The 19,000-nt window shown below is 49.1% G+C and overlaps 1 protein-coding gene across 2 annotated transcripts in view; it reads left to right on the top strand.

The window, feature by feature from the left end:
- Aff3 (ALF transcription elongation factor 3) overlaps positions 1 to 19,000 on the top strand; it is a 538,593-nt gene that overhangs the window by 491,012 nt on the left and 28,581 nt on the right. For both annotated transcript variants that reach the window (XM_047523038.1, XM_047523040.1), the window contains 5 exons: positions 212 to 404; positions 6,643 to 7,740; positions 12,042 to 12,166; positions 15,207 to 15,411; positions 16,487 to 16,614. In XM_047523038.1, the coding sequence (XP_047378994.1) occupies positions 212 to 404; positions 6,643 to 7,740; positions 12,042 to 12,166; positions 15,207 to 15,411; positions 16,487 to 16,614 (1,749 nt within the window). The remainder of the gene's footprint in view (positions 1 to 211; positions 405 to 6,642; positions 7,741 to 12,041; positions 12,167 to 15,206; positions 15,412 to 16,486; positions 16,615 to 19,000) is intronic.

Raw genomic sequence — 19,000 nt, 5'->3', positions numbered from 1 at the left:
CACCTTCCCTTGTGAAGCGCCCACACGGACAACCCGTGCCCAGCTGCCAAGGGCACGGCTTCCTCCTCGGGGAACTCCTCGGGCCGTCCGGTGGGCGGCCCCGCACCGCGCCTCCGCTGTCCTGGGCTGGGTGGCAGCCTGCCGCTGTTTTCCTGTTTGCTCACTTGGCTTTCCTTCCCTTTCCTTCCCGGGGGGCCCGCCGGGCTGGCAGCGCTGTGGTCCAGCAGACCAACTGCAGAACCTCCGTGCCTTCCAGCAAGGGCAGCAGCAGCGGCAGCAGCAGCAGCAGCAGCGGCTCCTCCAGCGACTCCGAGAGCAGCTCGGGATCCGACTCGGAGACAGAGAGCAGCTCCAGCGAGGGCGAGGGCGAGGGGAGCAAGCCCCCGCACTTCTCCAGCCCCGAGGTAAGCGCGGCGCCCGGCTGCCACCTCCCTCCTTGCCCCCGACCTCGACCTCGGGCACCACAAGGAGCCTGGAAGGCCTGGGGCTCCTCATTGTCCCCACCCCCCAGTCCCTTTTGAAGTTCAAAGCATCGTCTTTCACTGTCCAAAACTCTCTATTTGACTTCCAGAAATTTCCAAGTATGCTGTAAACATCACCAACAGGAAATAACCTATGGATGGGGTCTCCCTGGGGGTCAGCTGAGGCAATAACCAGACAGGGAAGTTCACCACCTGGGAAGTGTGACCACCAGTAAATCACAGGGACAGAAGGTTTATGGATTAGGCATGCTTAGAATCTTACCTTTTTGCAGTTTGTCACGGATCAGAAGAACGAGGGCTATAAATATTAATAAAACCTTCTTAACTGTGTTTTCTTTGTGAAAATATAAAAGGAAAAATTAGCATCAACCTACAAATAATAATGAAACCTTTTACAACCATGATCAGTATCTATGGGGAAGATTTAGGTGCCTCGTATAAAAACATTATAAGGTACTAATAAAAACCATTGCTGTTTCTACTTTAAAGTGGAAAGGGGGAAATTAAATAGTAATTCAGAGCACAGAGATTCTTGGGTGAGGGCCCAGAGCAAACTTCTCAAGTCTGGGAGCCATGAGTGTAGGTTTTGTTTTCTAAAGAAGGAATAAAAGACAGTTTCTTCCCGGGTGTATAAACAGGTGACATCATTGTGGATTGTGGGTTTGATTCTTTTTTACTTACCACCCTCTGTGTCATTTGAGGGGGGCCAGATTCCTAAATAGGCTCTGATGTGAAACCAAAGCCACTCACACAAGCCAGGGTTTTGGGAGGGGAGCTGCCACTTCTCTACCTGTGCCTCAGGTGATCACGCTGGTCAAGTTCACAGAGGGGCTCTTACATTCCCTTTGGATTTTCTTTTTCTTTTTTTTTTTTTTTTTTAATCTCTCCACAGTCCCCCTTTCCACTTCAGTACCTTTCTGCTCTAAGACAGAGCTCTCCATTCATCTAGAAATAAGCCACCTCTCCAGCATTTTTTTCTGTGAAGTTCCTATTTCTCTATCTACCCACCTACCCACCCACATAAGGTAAAGGCCCTTAGCGACGTGACCCTAGGAAAGCCATGTAGCTTATTTTAACCCTGGCTTTTTCCAGAAACTAAATTATCATTCCCCCCTCACAGTTTCATTCGTTCACTCCTTCCATGTTTGTTCAACCAATACTTAATGGTCATAGACACTGGGTGTGGCTCTGGAATACAGCAGTAATGTGTCACAAAATGCCCTGTCCTCATGGATCTAACATTCTACAGGGATCATTTGAAACAGAAAAATACAATAGTTAAGAAGAATCAAGTAGAGGAAATAAGCAGGCTTTACTAAACCCTACTTTGTGCTACAATTGGTTGAAATATTCCAGAATATCAAATTATAAGAAATAACTCACAGGTTCAGTGCAAAATCCAGGGGTGAGGGCCCTGGGTGGATGATAAGGGCTGTTGTCTGTGAAGCCCTCCCTATCCGGGCTCTTCTTTGTTTCTGCACATTGAATTCATGAGCGAGTGTTGAGTCTTGTTTACACACTGAGATGTGAATCCCAGAGTTCCTGGATAGGCTGAAACCTTGCCAAGAGCAGGACATTTATAAAGTGCTTTAAGCAGAGTCTTGCTAAGAGTCACCAAGATCGGTACTCGGCCTTGACCTCTTGGGTCGTGAAAGGGAACTGCTGCCCCTTCTCATGGCAGCTCTCAGAAACCCTGGCAAAGGAGAGGGAGTGAGTCTTCTAGAAAGTTGAGTTCCCCAAGGCCATACTTCCTAGCTTCTCCCAGGGCAGGGAGTGCAGAAGTCAGCCACACTAGATGTGGTTCCTTCTGGCTGGAAAGGGTGTATTCCCTGGAGTCCAAGTAAGGTTCCCTTGCGTCTCCCCCAAGGTTAATGCAGACATGTGCCCTGGAGCAGGGTAATGGGTTTGCAGGTTGATAATCGAAGCCATGGGAAGTAGCAAGATCCTGCTCCTCCTCCAGCCCCTGCTCTGCTCTGGGGGAGCTGCCCCCATCGCCTTATAAGGAATGCAGCCTGTTTCCTGAAACCCCACACATCTTTGGGGCCCTAGTGGTTACCCCCACATTCCACTGCTCAGACCCGCTGGTGCTGCCTTGAAGCAAAACACTCTGGCCCTCCCTCCCCCTCCAGACCATCCTGATTTGGGAATAAAGAGAGGCAATTCTGATTTTTCGAGGCACTTGTCCTCCCTCTCCATGTGCCAGAGCTTGGAACCCCTGCTGTGCTCCACTGAATTTCACAGGAGCTGTGCTTTATGGCCCTGATTGTTGAACAGCACTTCCTTTTACGTGAATCGCCATGGTGTAAGGCCACATTTGCAGACTGGGGGGAAGAGCCACTGTAAACATCTCCATTGCTGTGAATCCTCTCTGCAGGGCCTGACGTGTGCTCAGTTCTCAGCCTCGTTTCTTTCGCATGAGCTTTATCTCAGGAGTTTTCCTGGCATTGTGCACCCTCCTGTGCCAGGAAGAAGTTCACTGGACGGGCATATTGACCCGGGCACATGGGGGTGGGAGTGGGGATCCAGCTTGGTCAGGTCATTGTGAGTTCTGGGATAAAGTAAGCCAGTCGAACCCACGTCTTTGCAGAGGGCATTAACCTGCCCTAAAAATTGCTCATGGAAACTGTAGTTTTCCCAAATGGATCTCAGCATGCAGCCTTTCCTCATGGAATATATAAAGTGAAAGCATATTTTGGAAGATGCTGCCCCGGAGCATTCTTAAGAATCAGTGTGACTGCAGGTTTGTTCCACAAGCTTCTTGCTAATCGGACCCCTCTAAGGGCCACAGCAGTAGGTGCTAGGAAGGACACAGAAGAAACGCAGACATGGTGGGGAGCTGGTGCATAGGTCAGAGAGACAGAGAACCAGGGAAGAGAGTTGCAGCTGAACCCATAGAGCAGCAAGCCAGAAAGCAAATAAAAACACCAGGCGGAAACCCCGGATGGCAAGCCCAAGAGGAGGGTCACAGCCTGCACACCTGGCGCGCGAATCTGAAGGCCTGGTTTTCCCTCCATTTTTCCACTTTACTCTTTGTCCTTCCACCCTCCTTGGCCACAGATGCCTCCCCCTAGAATGGAGGGCAGTGCCCTCCTGCCTGATTTGTGAGGCGTTGGTCAGAACAAACAGTACAGTTTGATTGACGGCTCACTCACTGGGAACAGTCATAACCATCTGTCTTCCTGGCCTTCTGTGGATACTGCAAGGGATACAAAAGAACCAGAGGCCTGCCCTGGCCAGAAAGAAGTATTGGATTTGGTTGAAGACTCAGGTGGAACAATATGAACATCAAAACCTGTGCTATTGAGTAGAATGGAGGGCAGCAGGCATTGTTTTGCTCCAAAAAATCAGATCTAATGCTATTATTTTACATTTCTCAAAGGAATTACTCCCCCACCCCGCCCCCCACATACACACCTTTCATGAGGCTGCACCACAGTCTGGTCTTTAAACCTGTACAAGTATAAGTTCAGTCTTGGTGAAGCCGGGAAGTTGTGCAGCTTTGGACACATCACTTAACCTCTCTGATCCTCATCTACAAATTAGGGGAGACACTATTTCTTATCTATGAAGATTAAATTAGGTAATACATGTGAAGTGGCAGGCATACTGTAGGTGTTCCAGCGGTGAAGGATGAGTACAAGACGATGGCCCTTGGATGACTACTAGGGGACTTTGGCTTTTGTTCGAGAGGCAATAGGAAGTCGTCATAGATCCTGGGGAAAGGGAGTGATTTAGTGATGTGTTGAAAGTGGTACTTTGGACTGATTTGTTTGTCTGTGAAGTGCAGAAAAAAGGACCCTCAAATAGGTCAGGCAGTGGGACTCAGGCTAAAAGTATTAAATTCTGCCCTTCACAGTTCAAGCTCTCTCTAGGAAGTTTCAGTGACTCTCACCCTGTGCAGCTGCATTTGGGCTACAGACTTCCATGTGCTCTTCCAAATGAGACAGGAGTCATGGAAGGTTTGGAATGGGAGAGAACAGCCTTCAGCTCAGCAGAGGGCAGCACCGGTGTGCTCTGCCCCAAGTATGCGAGCCCTCGCCCAGTACGTGCCCCCTTCTGCAAGGTGGTGCCAGCCCATTTGTCTAGGGAGACTGAGGCACAGCTTTAAAAGACATTGACTCTCCAGTGGTCACATAAGGAGAAAAATGGGGATGGAGAGAGAAAATTAGAAGCCATGGATTTTTGCCACCAAATTAGCTTCTAGGCCTTCTCTGCTAATCTCAGGGAAGGCGAGGGTGTCCGTTGACAAAGAAGCCATTGTGCATCCCTCTTTCTTGCTTTCTCTGACTACAAGAAGTCTCTTTAGGAGACCCTTTATCCCTTCCTCTAGAGGAGAAGCCAAAATAAAATGAGAACATATATAACAGCTCAGAGGTGCAAAAAAGATACAGGTTGAACATCCCCAGTCTGAAATCTGAAATGCTCCAAAATCCAAAACTTTGAGAACTGACATGAGGCCACAAGTGGAAATACTGATACTTTTTTCCATATACATAATTATTAAAGATTTTATATAAAATTACCCTCAAGTTACATACATAAGGTGTTACAAAACATAAATGGATTTTGTTTTGGGAAATGGCTCCCATCCCTAAACTTATCTCATTACGGATGTGCAAATATTCCAAAATCCAAATTCCAAAACCCTTCTGATCCCAAGCATTTTGGATATGGAGGCTCAACCAGTATATCTTTGTTCTTTTGCATCTTGCTCTGGAGCCCTGGTTCTCTTGGTGGCATGAAAATAATTAAAGACCCCCTGTCCAGGCCTTAAAACCCATGTTCTATCCTCACAGCCCCTACTCTGGCCTCCACTGAACTTTTCTTGTCCCTTCATGTCACTGGATGCCCCCGTGCTGGTTTTCCCTGAAATGTAATCAGTCTCACATGTTAGGGGCAACTAGCAGGATGTCCACAGTCCCTGCCAGAGCTCTGGTTGGCCAATCTCCACACTGTGTGGCCAATTTCTCCTGGTTCCAGGCTCTTCTGGCCCATCAGAAGCTTCCCATGTCCCTGAGTTGCCTCCACCCTGACTCTTCCAGGCTCAGCTAGGACCCTGTTGTCTCACCCATCTCAGATCTGTGGCCACACCCAGAGCCCCAAGTGCTGTTCTTAATTGTTCAAAACAACAGATTTTCACATATCAAAGGAAGCTTTTGAAATTTATTATTTTAAAAGCAGATTTTTCTCCCCAGATGGAACCTGACTGACTCTAGATTTTAACAGAACAAGTTTAAATGAGGGTGTAATCTCAGTGGTAGAGTGCTTGCCAAGTAGGCATAGGCCCTGAGTTCAGTCCCCAGCACTGGGGGGGAAATGTTGAGCAGTATCTTCTTATTCTAGACTGGTATCTGTTTTCCCCCTGAAACAACAGATACAACAGATTCACGGGTGGGGAGGCCATATGAAAGGAACAATACTTCACCTTGACCCTCAAAACATTCTCCCCATTTCACCTCTAGTCTCCACCTGAAAATACTCTGGCGGAAGTTCTACCCTTCTCAATACCCCTGTTTTCTACTAATAGTCACCATGCTGCATAAGTGGACTTTTCTTTGGAGTTAACATTTACTCCCTGTAAGATCTTGGTTCTGAACCCTTTTTAACATTCCTCTGAGACAGGAGAGTTCTCTACTGCTAGATGAGCCATCTTCCCAAAGTTAGTGCTTCTACTGCTAAATAACTATGCCTTGACTTGCCTTTCACAGGAATTATATATTCATTCTTTTTGGGATCCTACGTATCTTGATTTTTCCTAAAGGCTTTGGTCTTGCCAAAAATGGGTGCTTTAATGCTCAGGGTCTCTGAATTGTTATTCCCCACTTAAATTTCTATCTCAAGCAGGTAGATAGATAGACAGGCAAACAAGTGATTGAAATGGTTTCCACTGAGGCACAGAGCTGGCCCCTTATTTTTTCAAGCAGTCTCCAATCTGCTTGACATTTAGTGCAGACATTTAAGTGCCAAGGACCAGCGAGAGCAGCACCACCATCCAGACAGCCGGAGGGCCAAAGGGCTGCCACAGGCCCCGTGCGCTCGCAGCCCGCTGGTTTCCTGCATAACCACCCAGAGGAGCAGAGTGGAGATCAAACCAGTCAGGCCCCTTTTGGGCGAACCTGTAATAAAAGATGTCTTGTTTGCCGCGGGTTTTCTCTTTCAGGCCGAACCGGCATCCTCTAACAAGTGGCAGCTGGACAAATGGCTCAACAAAGTGAATCCCCACAAGCCTCCTATTCTGATCCAAAATGAAAACCACGGGCCAGAGAGCAATCAGTACTACACCCCGGTGAAAGATGAAGCGCAGGACTGCGGGAAGCTTCCCGACCTTTGCCAGACCGGCCTGCGGGAGAAGGAGCTCAAGAGTGCCTGCAAGGAGGAGCAGCGGCCGAGGACAGCGAACAAGGCCCCGGGCAGCAAAGGGGTGAAGCAGAAGTCCCCGCCCGCGGCCGTGGCCGTGGCCGTGACCGCCGCCGCCCCGCCGCCCCCAGTGCCCGGCGCCCCGGCAGAAAGCGCGCCTGCGCCCGCCCGGAGGTCCGCAGGCAAGAAGCCCACCAGGCGCACCGAGAGGACCTCGGCTGGGGACGGTGCCAACTGCCACCGGCCCGAGGAGCCCGCGGCCGCGGACGCGCTAGGGGCCGGCGCGGTGGTGCCCCCGGAGCCCGCCAAAAGCAGGCCCTGCGCCAACAGCAGAACGAGCCACCGCAAGGAGCTGCGCTCCTCGGTGACCTGCGAGAAGCGGCGCACGCGGGGTCTGAGCAGGATCGTCCCCAAGTCCAAGGAATTTATCGAGACAGAGTCGTCATCCTCCTCCTCCTCCTCGGACTCGGACCTGGAGTCAGAGCAGGAGGAGTACCCTCTGTCCAAAGGCCAGACCGCGGCCACCGCCTCCTCTGGGAGTGACCAGAGACTCAAGGAGGCGGCCAACAGCACCAGCAGTGGGAGCGGCCCGCGCGCCCCCGTAGGCTCCATCAACGCCCGGACCACCAGCGACATCGCCAAGGAGCTGGAGGAGCAGTTCTACACGCTGGTGCCCTTCGGCAGGAACGAACTTCTCTCCCCCCTGAAGGACAGCGATGAGGTCAGATCGCTCTGGGTCAAAATTGACCTGACCCTCTTGTCCAGGATCCCAGAACACCTGCCCCAGGAGCCCGGAGTCTTGAGCGCTCCTACGGCCAAAGACGCGGAAAGCGCTCCGCCCAGCCACGCTTTGGACACGCCCACCGAAAAGGCTTTGCCAAAATCCAAGAGGAAACGCAAGGTAGGCCTGGGAGAAAGGGGTGTCTGGAGAGGAGGGGACCTTCCTTTAATTTGTGGGCAAGGGGTAGAGCACAGGTGGGCTGCTGGCCGGGACTGTAGGTGACAGCTGGAGTTCTATGGGACGTTATGCAAGATACTGTGTGAAGTACTGAACGTTTATAATCTCAGTTGAATCCTGACACAGCCTTCAACAGCAAGTACTGTTACTGTTCCCGTTTTATAGTTGTAGGTAATTACGCCCCGTCCCAACGCATGTAGCAGTGGTGATAGGCAGGTACTAGTGTGCGCAAACACACGTTGGGCAGGTGCGAAAGTCGAAAGTGTGGTGAGCCCCATTCTTTGCTGGGAGGGATGGGATGACGTTATTGGAGGGTCATTCATCTACCTGAGAAGCCAGGTGCCTTATGGAGTTAAGGCTGACCGAGGTGTAAGGTGAGTTGCTGAAGTCCAAGCTCCCTACCAGCCTGTGGCAGGAGAGGCAGCAGCTATTAATTCCAGGAGCATTGATGGGGAGGGCTTCATGGTGGAGAGCGACTGGGAGAGCTCCAAGGAGGGTCTTTGGAATAAGCAGAGGTGGAGGGATGCGGTGGTACCAGAAGAGATGAACAGGAGAGGCATCATGGGAGGGAGGGGGGCTGGGGCAGCCCCTGACAGCAGACACCAAAAGCTGGGGGAAAGCCTTCATCAGAACAGAAAGCCAAGTTCCGGAATTGTCATCCCTTCCCATTGCCATATCTTCAAAAGTAATTTAAACCACAGTGAAACACACAGTAAGTAACAGAGATCACAAATACTCATGGACGGTTCCAAATTTAGTACAAAGTTGTTACCAGTAAGAGTTAACATGCACATGTGTCCCCAAGATGGACACTGTACTTGTACTGTTTAATTATTTAGTCCTTAAACTGTATGAGGCAAATATTATTGTTATACCCATTTTACAGGTGAGAAAATTGAGATTCAGAAAACCTAAAGTGACTTGCCTGAGTTTATGTAGGTCCAAGGGACGGAGCCAAGAATGAACCCAAGCAACTGTCTGGCCCCAGAGTCTCACAATAGAAGTCAGCCTGAGGTTCATGTAGTATTTTCCAGTTTCCAAAGGGCATTCTGGTCTATCAATAGAATAAGAAGACTAAACGCATGGGTTTTATAGCTGTTTCCAGTCCCTGATTAAGGGGGTCGGGGGAGTAAGGTTATTGCCTTTTCCTGGCCAGGATAAAGGTATTCCTCACTTTCAAAGTTGTATGGAAAAGGCAGACAACCTCCTTATTATAATCATCTCCGTGACCTGCGAAGGACACCCATCAGCAGGAAAATTTATCACAGTGCTGAAGAATGTGTGTCTTCACATAGTCACATTAAATAACGTCCCTATAAAGTAGAATTTAACCCCTTGCAGGAAAGTCCCTGAAAAGAAATATCTTCAAAAGGCAGCTACTTACCTTTGCTAAAATCAAAGACAGTTTATCAAGAGATCCCAGCATGATTTCCATCTGCCATTGGCATTACCCTTCAGAGCCGGCCTGGTGGGTCCACCTTTGCTCTAAGAGTGCTCACGTGTAGTGAAAGTGTGTGCATGTGGACACCAGGCTGACCTGACTGCAGACCCTATCTTTGATGTTTTCCTCCTCCAGAGTCAGCTCCATGGATGCCACCACAGTGAAGCAGCCACACGGGGTACCATGGAGTTGAATGTTGTGGCTGCCATCTTGAAATTCTTCATTTTATCTTTGAGTTTGGGTCTCATTAGTGATGGATCATGTGTGGAGGTCCCTCTTCCTACCTGTTCCTGCAGGAAGAGTTCTGCCTGCTCTGCAGCCTTCTCCTTCTCTGGGTCTCAGGCCAGGGACCACTCAACCCTCTCCTCCACCCCATAGTGCTCAGATGTAGTCACAGGAAGGGTCCCCATCTTGCTCAGCCTCAATCCAGGTAGTGAGGTGATCCACAAAGAAGGTTGTACCCCCTGGGGTGGCCTGCTCACCGTGGGTCAGGGAGTTGGTGCCTAATTGGACTTTGTCACCCATGCCAGCATAACAGATAGGTGCCGTGATTGGTGGAAGAGGGGACCCCCACACTGGTGGGCCACATGCAAGGGTTAGTCCCAGTGCAGTCCCAGCTCTTGAAAGTCTCCACACACCCCCAGGACTCCCAGGTATCCCCACATGCAGAGGAGCACAGCATGAAGTCACAAATATATACCACCATGGCAGGTCAGGGTGGGAGACTGTGAAGTGCTTTCTGTTTGAGTACTTGATGAAGTTTGGTGGGGTTGTTTTTGTTTTTTTTTTGTTTGTTTGTTTTTTGGGGTTTTGTTTATTTGTTTGTTTGTTTTTGTTTCCTTTTGTTTTTTTGGTACTGGGGATTGGACCCAGGGCCACTTAACCACTGAGCCACCTCCCCAGCAGCCCTTTTTAATTTTTGAGACAGGATTTCACCAAGCTGCTTAGGGTCTCACCAGGTTGCTGAGGCTGGCTTTGAACTTGGAGTCCTCAGCCTCCCAAGACCCTGGAACTACAGGCGTGTGCCACTGTACCCTGCATGAAGTCACTCTTTGCCTGCTTTTTGGCCCAGAATTTTCATTTTGCACTAGACCCCCAAAATTATGTAGTTAGCCCTCACCTCCTGGGTGACCTTAACCAGCTGACCTTATCTTCTCTGTACTTCAGTTTCTTCACCGTAAAACGATGTCAGGTTCATGTAGGACATTTAACAACACAATTCCATTAGCTCATTTCTTCCCTGCTCCTCGTTCCCTGTTTCCCCTGAACACCCTGCCTTCCTTATTGCTTGTTGGCAGTTTTTTTCTTGAATCAGTCAATTGATTAATCACCTAGGAATCAGTGTGGATATTACCTCTGAGATTGATGGATAAATGGACATGCAGATGGAAATAAATATATAAGAAATATGCAGAAGTACATGTTCATAAACCTATAGATTGAAAATAAGTACAACTGTATAGGCATGCATTGAGTGTACAGAGAGAGGTGCAGAAAGACATGCATATAAAGTCCATAATATTCTGTATTTAAATAGCTGTGGTATCTGTGGCCTTTTTTAAATTTTAACTTGCAAAATTTTATTTACCACTAAGCCTGACACCAGCTTTACTCACACAACCTAATGAATCTTCGGTAAGTAATGACACAGGGGAAGTGAAAGGGCCTGTTAGTAGTGTTCTTTGCTCAGCATCCTGGGCTGTTAAGATCCCAATACTGGGTGCTGGAGTGGAACCCATAGACCTGGCTGTCGAGGTGCTGGGTCTCGCCTTGCTGAAGCCCTGGAGGACCAAGGACTCAGAGCTTTGGTTTGGGCCCTCGGTGGGGCCACTATTACAGTGTGAGGAGCTGACACCCATGTGACAGAAGCCACACAGTCCCAGCTAGAGAGAAAAGGTCCCAGGTGCTCTCTCAGGTGCTGGCACTTGTCTCCTGGAAGATACCACAGACAGCCCTGAAGATCCCACTGTGGCCCGGGCCCTGCTGTCTCCCTGGAAGTGGTCCTTGTAAGGACTGCCTTTATGTTGCCCTCTGACACACGTCTAAAGTTAAACCCAATCATGGCAATAAGTGTCCAGTTCAAATCCTGTATTATGAAAAGGTACTTTACGATGTCAAGGACTGCCGGGTGAGGTGGCGCAGGCCTGTCATCTAGCGGCTCAGGAGGCAGAGACAGGAGGATCGCAGGTTCAAAGCCAGCCTCAGCATCAGCAAGACCCTAAGCAACTCAGTGAGACCCTGTCTCTAAATAAAATACAACAAAGGGCTGGGGACGTGGCTCAGTGGTCGAGGGCCCTACAAATCAAAAAAATAAAAAAAGATGTCACGGGCTGGGAATTGTGAACCAGAAACAAGGGTTAGGCACCAAGAGGCAGCCACCTCTGCTGCCATCCACAGAAGGTGTGACTTTGAAGGTGGAAAGGTGCAGGCTCGCCACCACCTTACACCAGTAAGCCTGAGACTCTGCGCTTTTTGTACCTTATCCTGATGCCTCCAGAGGCCAGGAGGGGTGATGCTGAGGCCTGGGAAAACCAACCCTGAGCAACTTGCAACATTAGAAATGTCCCCTCTCAAATTGTGATGATGATGCCCCGCCCCCCCTTCCTCCCAGTAGGCGGTCGGTAGGAAACCCGTACAGACTTCCTCCTCGTTCACTGGGCTGGAAGCCACGCCCAGGCATTGCTGCTCAGGCTGTCCCTGAGCAAAACCCCCAGGAGGCCTTGCTTTTTGGAAATAAGTGTCTTGGAGCACATTACGACCCCCTGAAATCCAAAGCTGGCTGGCTTTTGCTTTTTCCCCCCAGTGTGACAATGAAGATGACTACAGGGAGATGAAGAAGGTCCCGGGAGAGAAAGAGGGCTCTGTGCGACTGGCCACCTCCACCAACAGCACTCTGTCTGCAAACCACTGCAGCGCGAGCATCAACAGGTAAGCGCCTTCCCTCGGAGGGAGGCGCCAGCCGGGGAGGCCTCTGGGTCTGAAAGGCAGGTGCCACCTGGAGGGAGAATCGTGTTTTGATACATACCCTGGCCTGAGTCCTCAGACTTGCTTCCCTTGGTTGAACCCGTTTGGTGATGACGCTCACCACGCTCCCGATAGCCAGGTCAGGCCCTCTTTTTGGGACCAAGACCAGTGACTAGGTACACACAGCTCTGTGCTCCCCAAACACATCTCTTCTCCCAGAAATGTAACCAACTGAATTTTCAAACCAGTGTTTTAATGGTCGCTACTAAAGTGATTGAAGAAAATTAAGGGAACATTAAGGGTAGCTTAGGGATCAGAGAATGTTAAGCCTATTACAAGGATGAGGAATGGGATCTCAGGGTGATGCCCCCTAAAGGCCTTGATGTAGACTGAAATTGTGCAATTCAAAAGGATCTGTGCCTCCAAGGTCAAATAGCTACCCAGCGTCTCCTCTGAAGGGGTTCCACGTGGACCCACCATGCACCAAACCCCTCTGTGATGAATGGCTCTTCGGCAAGGCGAGGTCCCACAGGTTCTCTGTGAGCCCGTGGCTCGCTCATCATTCACCACAGACGCTCTTTTCATTTAGAAACACCTCTGCACAGAAGCAGCTTTCCTCCGCCAACACCCCTCACTCTGCCCGACTGTCCGCATAGGGATTTTAAGGGGAGATTAATGTCTCAGTACAACACATAAAAATGTAAACCAAAAGGTTGGGGAAAGATATAAAGCAACACTAAAACTCGGAGAGGAGATTGGAGAGCCAGGGCACGGAGGTGCAGGCCCTCTGCGTGTTCAGCTCCCCCTGGGGAGGCAGGCCAGGAGGCCGAAGGAGGGCCGGCGCCAACCCCGGTGTGGAGAGGGGGGCATCCCCCAGGACTGTGAACAGAATGGGGGAACTGCGGCCCAAACTTACTGTTTCAGTATGTGACATGCACTTCTTTGTTCATGCATTAAACAACCTTCCTAGCTGAGCGAGTGGCGACTCTAGTTGCCAGGTAGCGTTGGGTGTAAACCATGATCCAGGACGCCTGTGGCAACCGCAGTGGGCCGTGGCAGTATCCGTGATGCGTGATTCCTACCCATGACCCAACGCAGGCATTGCTGATAGGACTCCAGTGTACCCATCCCTCTGGTTCCTTTCCCTTGCTTGTTATTAAAGGAAACATTCCATTTCAGAGAGAGGCTAGTGAAAATGCAGACGTACCTTTTTGCCATCCAAGTTTATGAACCTCAGGTTAAAAACTCTGTCTCCTCGTGTCAAGTCTCGCCCCCATGAGTATGAGATTTCCAAGAGCACTTTATGGGAAGGGTGGTCTCTATACCTCTGTAACTGTCATGTTTTACCAGTGCAGTAAAATAGTCCCACAGATAAGGTGATTACCTGTCTCAAAGAGGAGCTCCAGAGAGAGTTTCTTTGATCAACTAGAATGTACAGATGTGTAATAGTGAACAATCACATGCCCATGACGATGTGTAGCATCATAATCTGATTTTCCGCGCACACTAAAAATCATGACGTATGTAAAATAAAAGATACCTAGAAATGTCTTTTCCCCTCACGTGTCAAGAAGTTAGTGCACTCAACCCTTCATATCTGTCAACACCAGTGTCTTCACCACCACTAGATGAGCTCCTTTGGAGTCACCTGAAGCAGTTTTCTCGAACACATCTCCTCCCTGCTTTCTGAGTTGTGAGACACACGGTGCTTTTGGAACCAGAACCAGAGGTTCTGTCTCCACACCTATCTATTTATAGAACATTACGCCTATCTATTTATAGGACATTAAGAATCGTGGCCTTGTCATTTGTTCTACAGGCCTGTGTAATTTCTGCACCATCACCACCAGCTAAGGAAATTGCTTTTTGAAGTGACTTTAATGGCTTGTTTGCAATGATAACCAGCAGGTGCAATTAAGAGTTCATGACCCCAGGAATATGACTAAATCTTCATTAAATGGCATTACCCATTTTTGTAAACTGACTCTATAACCATCTTAAATTAACAGTGACTGAGTTTATTTCTGGCTGATATATCTGCCCCCAAACAATACATTTTTTCCCCATAGTAATGGAGAGATTCCTAAAACCATAATATCCATTGCAGATGCTTAAATATAAGTGAATCCTGCTTCTCTGATGATTGATTGTGGAGAATATTATATTCAAGAATAGACAATCATTTTGAAGGTAAAATAAGGAGCTAGGAATCAGAAGTTGTAATTTCTAATAACAGTTTCTCTGTTCTGTTTACTCTGATCAATGCCTGGGTAACTGGGAAGTTCAACAGTAGAGTGTTGGCATCCTGCTCTGCAGATTGCCCCATGATTCTGTTATTTTCTATCTAATAATGAGTACAAGCTCAGATGTTGGCAAAAGTCCTTTTAGAAATGGAGAACTCATTTATCATTGTTGATTGACTATCCCATTACTTACTACTTAAGCTTATTAGGGGAAAAAAATCATTAATTATTTTGAGATCCTTGGATGAAAAGCTTGGAACATGGAATTCCATATTATTATTCTTGGTCACTCCTTTTGATGCTAACTCCAGAATTACTGTTCATCCTGATAGAGAGTAAAGAAACAATGAACTGGGCATGGTGGTGCATACCTGTAATCCCACGACTTGGGAGGCTGAGGCAGGAGGATCATGAGTTCAAAGCCAGCCTCAGTAAAAGTGAGGCCCTAAGCAGCTCAGTGAGACTCTGTCTCTAAATAAAATACAAAATAGGGCTGGGGATGTGGCTCAGTCGTCGAGTGCCCCTGAGTTCAATCTCCAGTACCCCCACACACAAAAAAAAGAAAGAAACAATGAGTGAGATCTGCTCTCATTTTTTTGGATCCTATGGCCATAAGGTTGCTCCTGATATAATAATCACCAATAAACTTCTTCCTACCTGCTGGTCTTAAACGGGAGGTTTGGTCGTGTATAAAAACTTCCCTTTCCCTGTGCTGACTGTGTGACTTTCCATTACTGTAACTTTTTTTTTTTTTTTCCCAGCTTGGCCATACCAATAAATAAAAATGAAAAAATGCTCCGGTCGCCCATCTCACCTCTCTCTGATGCATCTAAACACAAATATTCCAGCGAGGACTTGACTTCTTCCGGCCGATCTCATGGCAACGCTGTGTTCACTTCTGCCTCTTCCAACAAAAAGCCTAAGGCCACCGACAGCCAACTGCAGTCACATGCCGGAGACCTCACGGTGGGTTGATGCCCTTCCTTTCCCAAGTAGAATCCAAATGCAGTGGTGCACCCGCCATGCCCTCTGTCCCTAGCTCAGCGTCTCCCACGCCTGTGGGAGGTTCCTCAGAGATCCCTGAAGGAAGCTCCTGGGGAGAGCTGGCTGAGAGGCGGACCCCGTCAGCCTTTCTCACACAGGACAGAAGAGAGATCCACGCAAAGGGAAATTACAGGTCTCTTCTGTTTACAAAGCCTCCTGGCAGGATCTCAGACCCCAAGGGAGTGCCATCCTGGGGCAGAGCCGTTTAGGAGTTTTGAGGGAACCAACCTGAGTATGGGGACAACTTCCTTATCCCTTGGCAGAATTAAATCTGAGACTGAGACTATCAGAATCTGCAGGTCTCACACTCCACCCTGATGGGCCAGTGTTGCAGCCACAGTGGGGGACACCCAGGACCACCCCTTCCGGTGGTCTCAGGAGTGATACCAGCCCCTCCCTGGAGAGGAGCAGGGACTCACGGATAAATGTGGGTGCACATCCCACCTCCTGACTCAGCCGCAGGATGATCCCGGCCTGCTATTCCATCTTTCAGAGCCCACTTCTTTATCTGCAGAATGGCAGTGATAAGATCTAAAAGGGGTGCCTTTCTCTTAAGACCCCAGCCCCTCTGGGCCCCTGTGCAGCTAACACCCCAGGTGAGCTCCTCTTTATGGCCACTCCGGCCTCCAACAGCTGGTGGCCCTGGGCCACTCCCAGGATGAGTTCATTTAGGTAAAAATTACCCACCAGGTATGTCTGTAAAGTAGATATGAAACATGAGTGAGTTTGGTGTTTGGAGTTGGGTCCCATCCTCCAGATCTCTCATTATGTATGTGCAACTATTCCAAAATCTAGGGGAAACAAATCCCAAATCCCAAACGCTTCTGGACCCCAGCCTGTTGAGTGAGGGATCCTCAAACCATATTTCTTTTCTTTATTGAGACAAAATAACCACCAGCTCTAAAGCACAGAGGTAGAACAAAGGATGCTCCGATGGTGGTTGCTCTCTCAGCCGGCAGCCCGCCACTCAAAGTCTGCTGTGCTGTTTGTTGTTTAGAAAGCAGCTCACAACAGCGCCGAGAACGGTCTGCTCCACGGCAAAGCCCGGCCACAAGCAGAGCCCTGGTCTCCAGGCTCCAGCGGCCACAGAGACTGCAAGAGGCAGAAACTGGTCTTCGATGACATGTAAGTCTGGACTTCTTCCCAATATGGTGGCGGGTGAGAGAGAGCAGAAGCGGGGCTTGTAGGAGCGTCACGTGCGCCTCGCCCACAGTGTGCCCATTTCCTCTCGCGTGACTCGGTCAGGCAAAGGTCCCTTTGAAAGAGGACCTGAACTTGGAATGAAGAGACAGGAAGAGCAGCGCTAAGCGCGTGTCTCCAGGAGAGGAGGAAGGATCGAGGAGAACTGAGAGGCACCTGAGACCTGGAGTCTGGGCTGCCCCCAGTTTTACGCTACCAGGAAGAGGTGTGGTTTTGTAAGTTATGACAGCCAGGTGATAATAGTAATTTACTCCTGAAAGCTTTCTTCCTCCAAAATGCAATATCCTTTTTTTTTTTTTTTTTTGGTACCACAGTTTGAACCCAGGGGCACTTAACCACTGAGCCACATCCCCAGCCCTTTTTGTATTTTTAAATTTAGAGATAGGGTCTCGCTTAGTTGCTGAGGCTGAGCTTTGGACTCACGATCCTCTTGCCTCAGCCTCCCAGCTGCTGGATGACAGGTTTGTGCCACCTCACCTGACTGCCATGTTCTTTACAATGATTCTTATACAGGAAGAAATAGCCTGTCGTGTGTCACCTGGTCTGGCAGCTTCCATTCCCAGCATCAGTTTAAAAGTAGGAGAAGCAGCCAGGTGTAGTGGTGGTGCACACCTATAATCCCAGTGGCTTGGGAGGCTGAAGCAAGAGGATGGCAAATTCAAAGCCAGCCTCAGCAATTTATTGAGGCCCTAAGCAACTTAGTGAGACCCTATCTCAAAATAAAAAATAAAATGGGCTGGGTATGTGTCTCAGTGGTTAACCACCTCTGGGTTCCATACCCAGTGGGGGGAAAAAAAAAGTAGGAGAAACGAGAAAGAAAGATGGATAAAAAGAACATCCTAGAACCAGGCACAGTGTTGCTCACCTGTAATCCCAGTGACTCGGGAGGCTGAGGCAGGAGGATTGCAAGTTCAAAGCCAGCCTCAGCAAAAGTGAGGCTGTAAGCAACTCAGTGACACCCTGTCTCTAAATAAAATACAGAATATGGCTGGGGGTGTGGCTCAGTGGTTGAGTGCCCCTGAGTTCAATCCCAGATACAAAAAAAAAAATCCTAGAATGCTGGCGAGAGACTGAAGATGACAGGTGAGATGACGCAGGAGGTTGTTTAGGCTCTTAGGGAAGGCTGGTTGTCAAGGACAAGCCTGGAAGGTAGAAGACAGGGTTCAAGACTCACTCCCTCCTCAGCTGCAGTTGTCAGCCGGAGTGTGGAATGCGTGTCCGTATTGGGCAGGAAGTTAGGCCCTGGGGTGCAGCAGCCTAGCTGGGAGCTGCTGCCCTCTGGCCTGCAGAGGCTGAGTCCAGCTGCCTACGCCCACCGCAAGTCAGGAAGCAGGACGGTTGTAGGTCTCTGGGTGGGTCCCAATGTCCTTAGAAAAATGTAATGGTAGTGGCAACTGCCACACCTCCCTTATGGAGACCCCTAAGGACCAGCTAGGTTGACAGCTCATGGGGTATCACCTGGGGAAGTCCAGCATGCACAGGAGGGAGTCTGTCCCGCCTCACCTTCTGTCTCCTTCGCCATCCGTAAGCCTCCCCCAGAGGATGGATTTCCCTGAGAAATGTGAACAGAATACTGAGTCTTAGTCTTCAGGTATCACGTGGACGTTGCTAAGCTAATTAGGATACAAAATTGTGGTATTGAAAACCAAATCCACTTTTTTTTTCTTTGTTTCGCTTAATGAGCACATTCCAAGATTACTCGGTTTCAGAAGTTTCGGGGTGTCCCAGGAGTCCCAGGAGTCTCCCTTCTCAGGGTGCTGCAGCTGTGCCCCAGTCCCCACGCACGCCATCCTGGGGGCACGCATCACCTCCCTTCCCTTCATCTCCCTTGCTAAGCAGTGCGGGAGGTGGTAATTAATCCCCAGGGAGGACATGGAATGGAAGTACATAAATGGAGTGTTTCATCTCCACTTATCATCCAAGTTTGGTAGTATAAATTGTTCAATTGTTAGACTGCTATTTAAGGGCAACATGGAAATTAGCATTTGGAAGTTATAACCTAACAACATGATCAAACAGAAGCAGCATTAGGCACTGACTGAGGAGGGGCTCAAAACACCAAACATGGATAGGCCGAGGCAGGCTCTGGAGGCTGAGGCAGGAGGATGACGAGTTCAAAGTCAGCCTCCATAACTTAGTGAGGCCCTGAACAACTTAACAAGACCCTGTCTCTAAATAAAATAAAATAAAAGGGCTTGGGGATGTGGCTCAGTGGTTGACTGCCCCTCAGTTCAATCCCTGGTACCAAAACAAAAAACAAAAAAACACCAAACACTTCCAGGGGGGTGGCTTTAAAAAAAACAAGCATTTA

This window comes from Sciurus carolinensis, chromosome 13 (genome assembly GCF_902686445.1).
Source record: "Sciurus carolinensis chromosome 13, mSciCar1.2, whole genome shotgun sequence".
Taxonomy (NCBI): Eukaryota; Metazoa; Chordata; class Mammalia; order Rodentia; family Sciuridae; genus Sciurus; species Sciurus carolinensis.
Note: the sequence above shows the minus strand (reverse complement) of the source record. Positions and strands in the feature narration are given on the sequence as shown.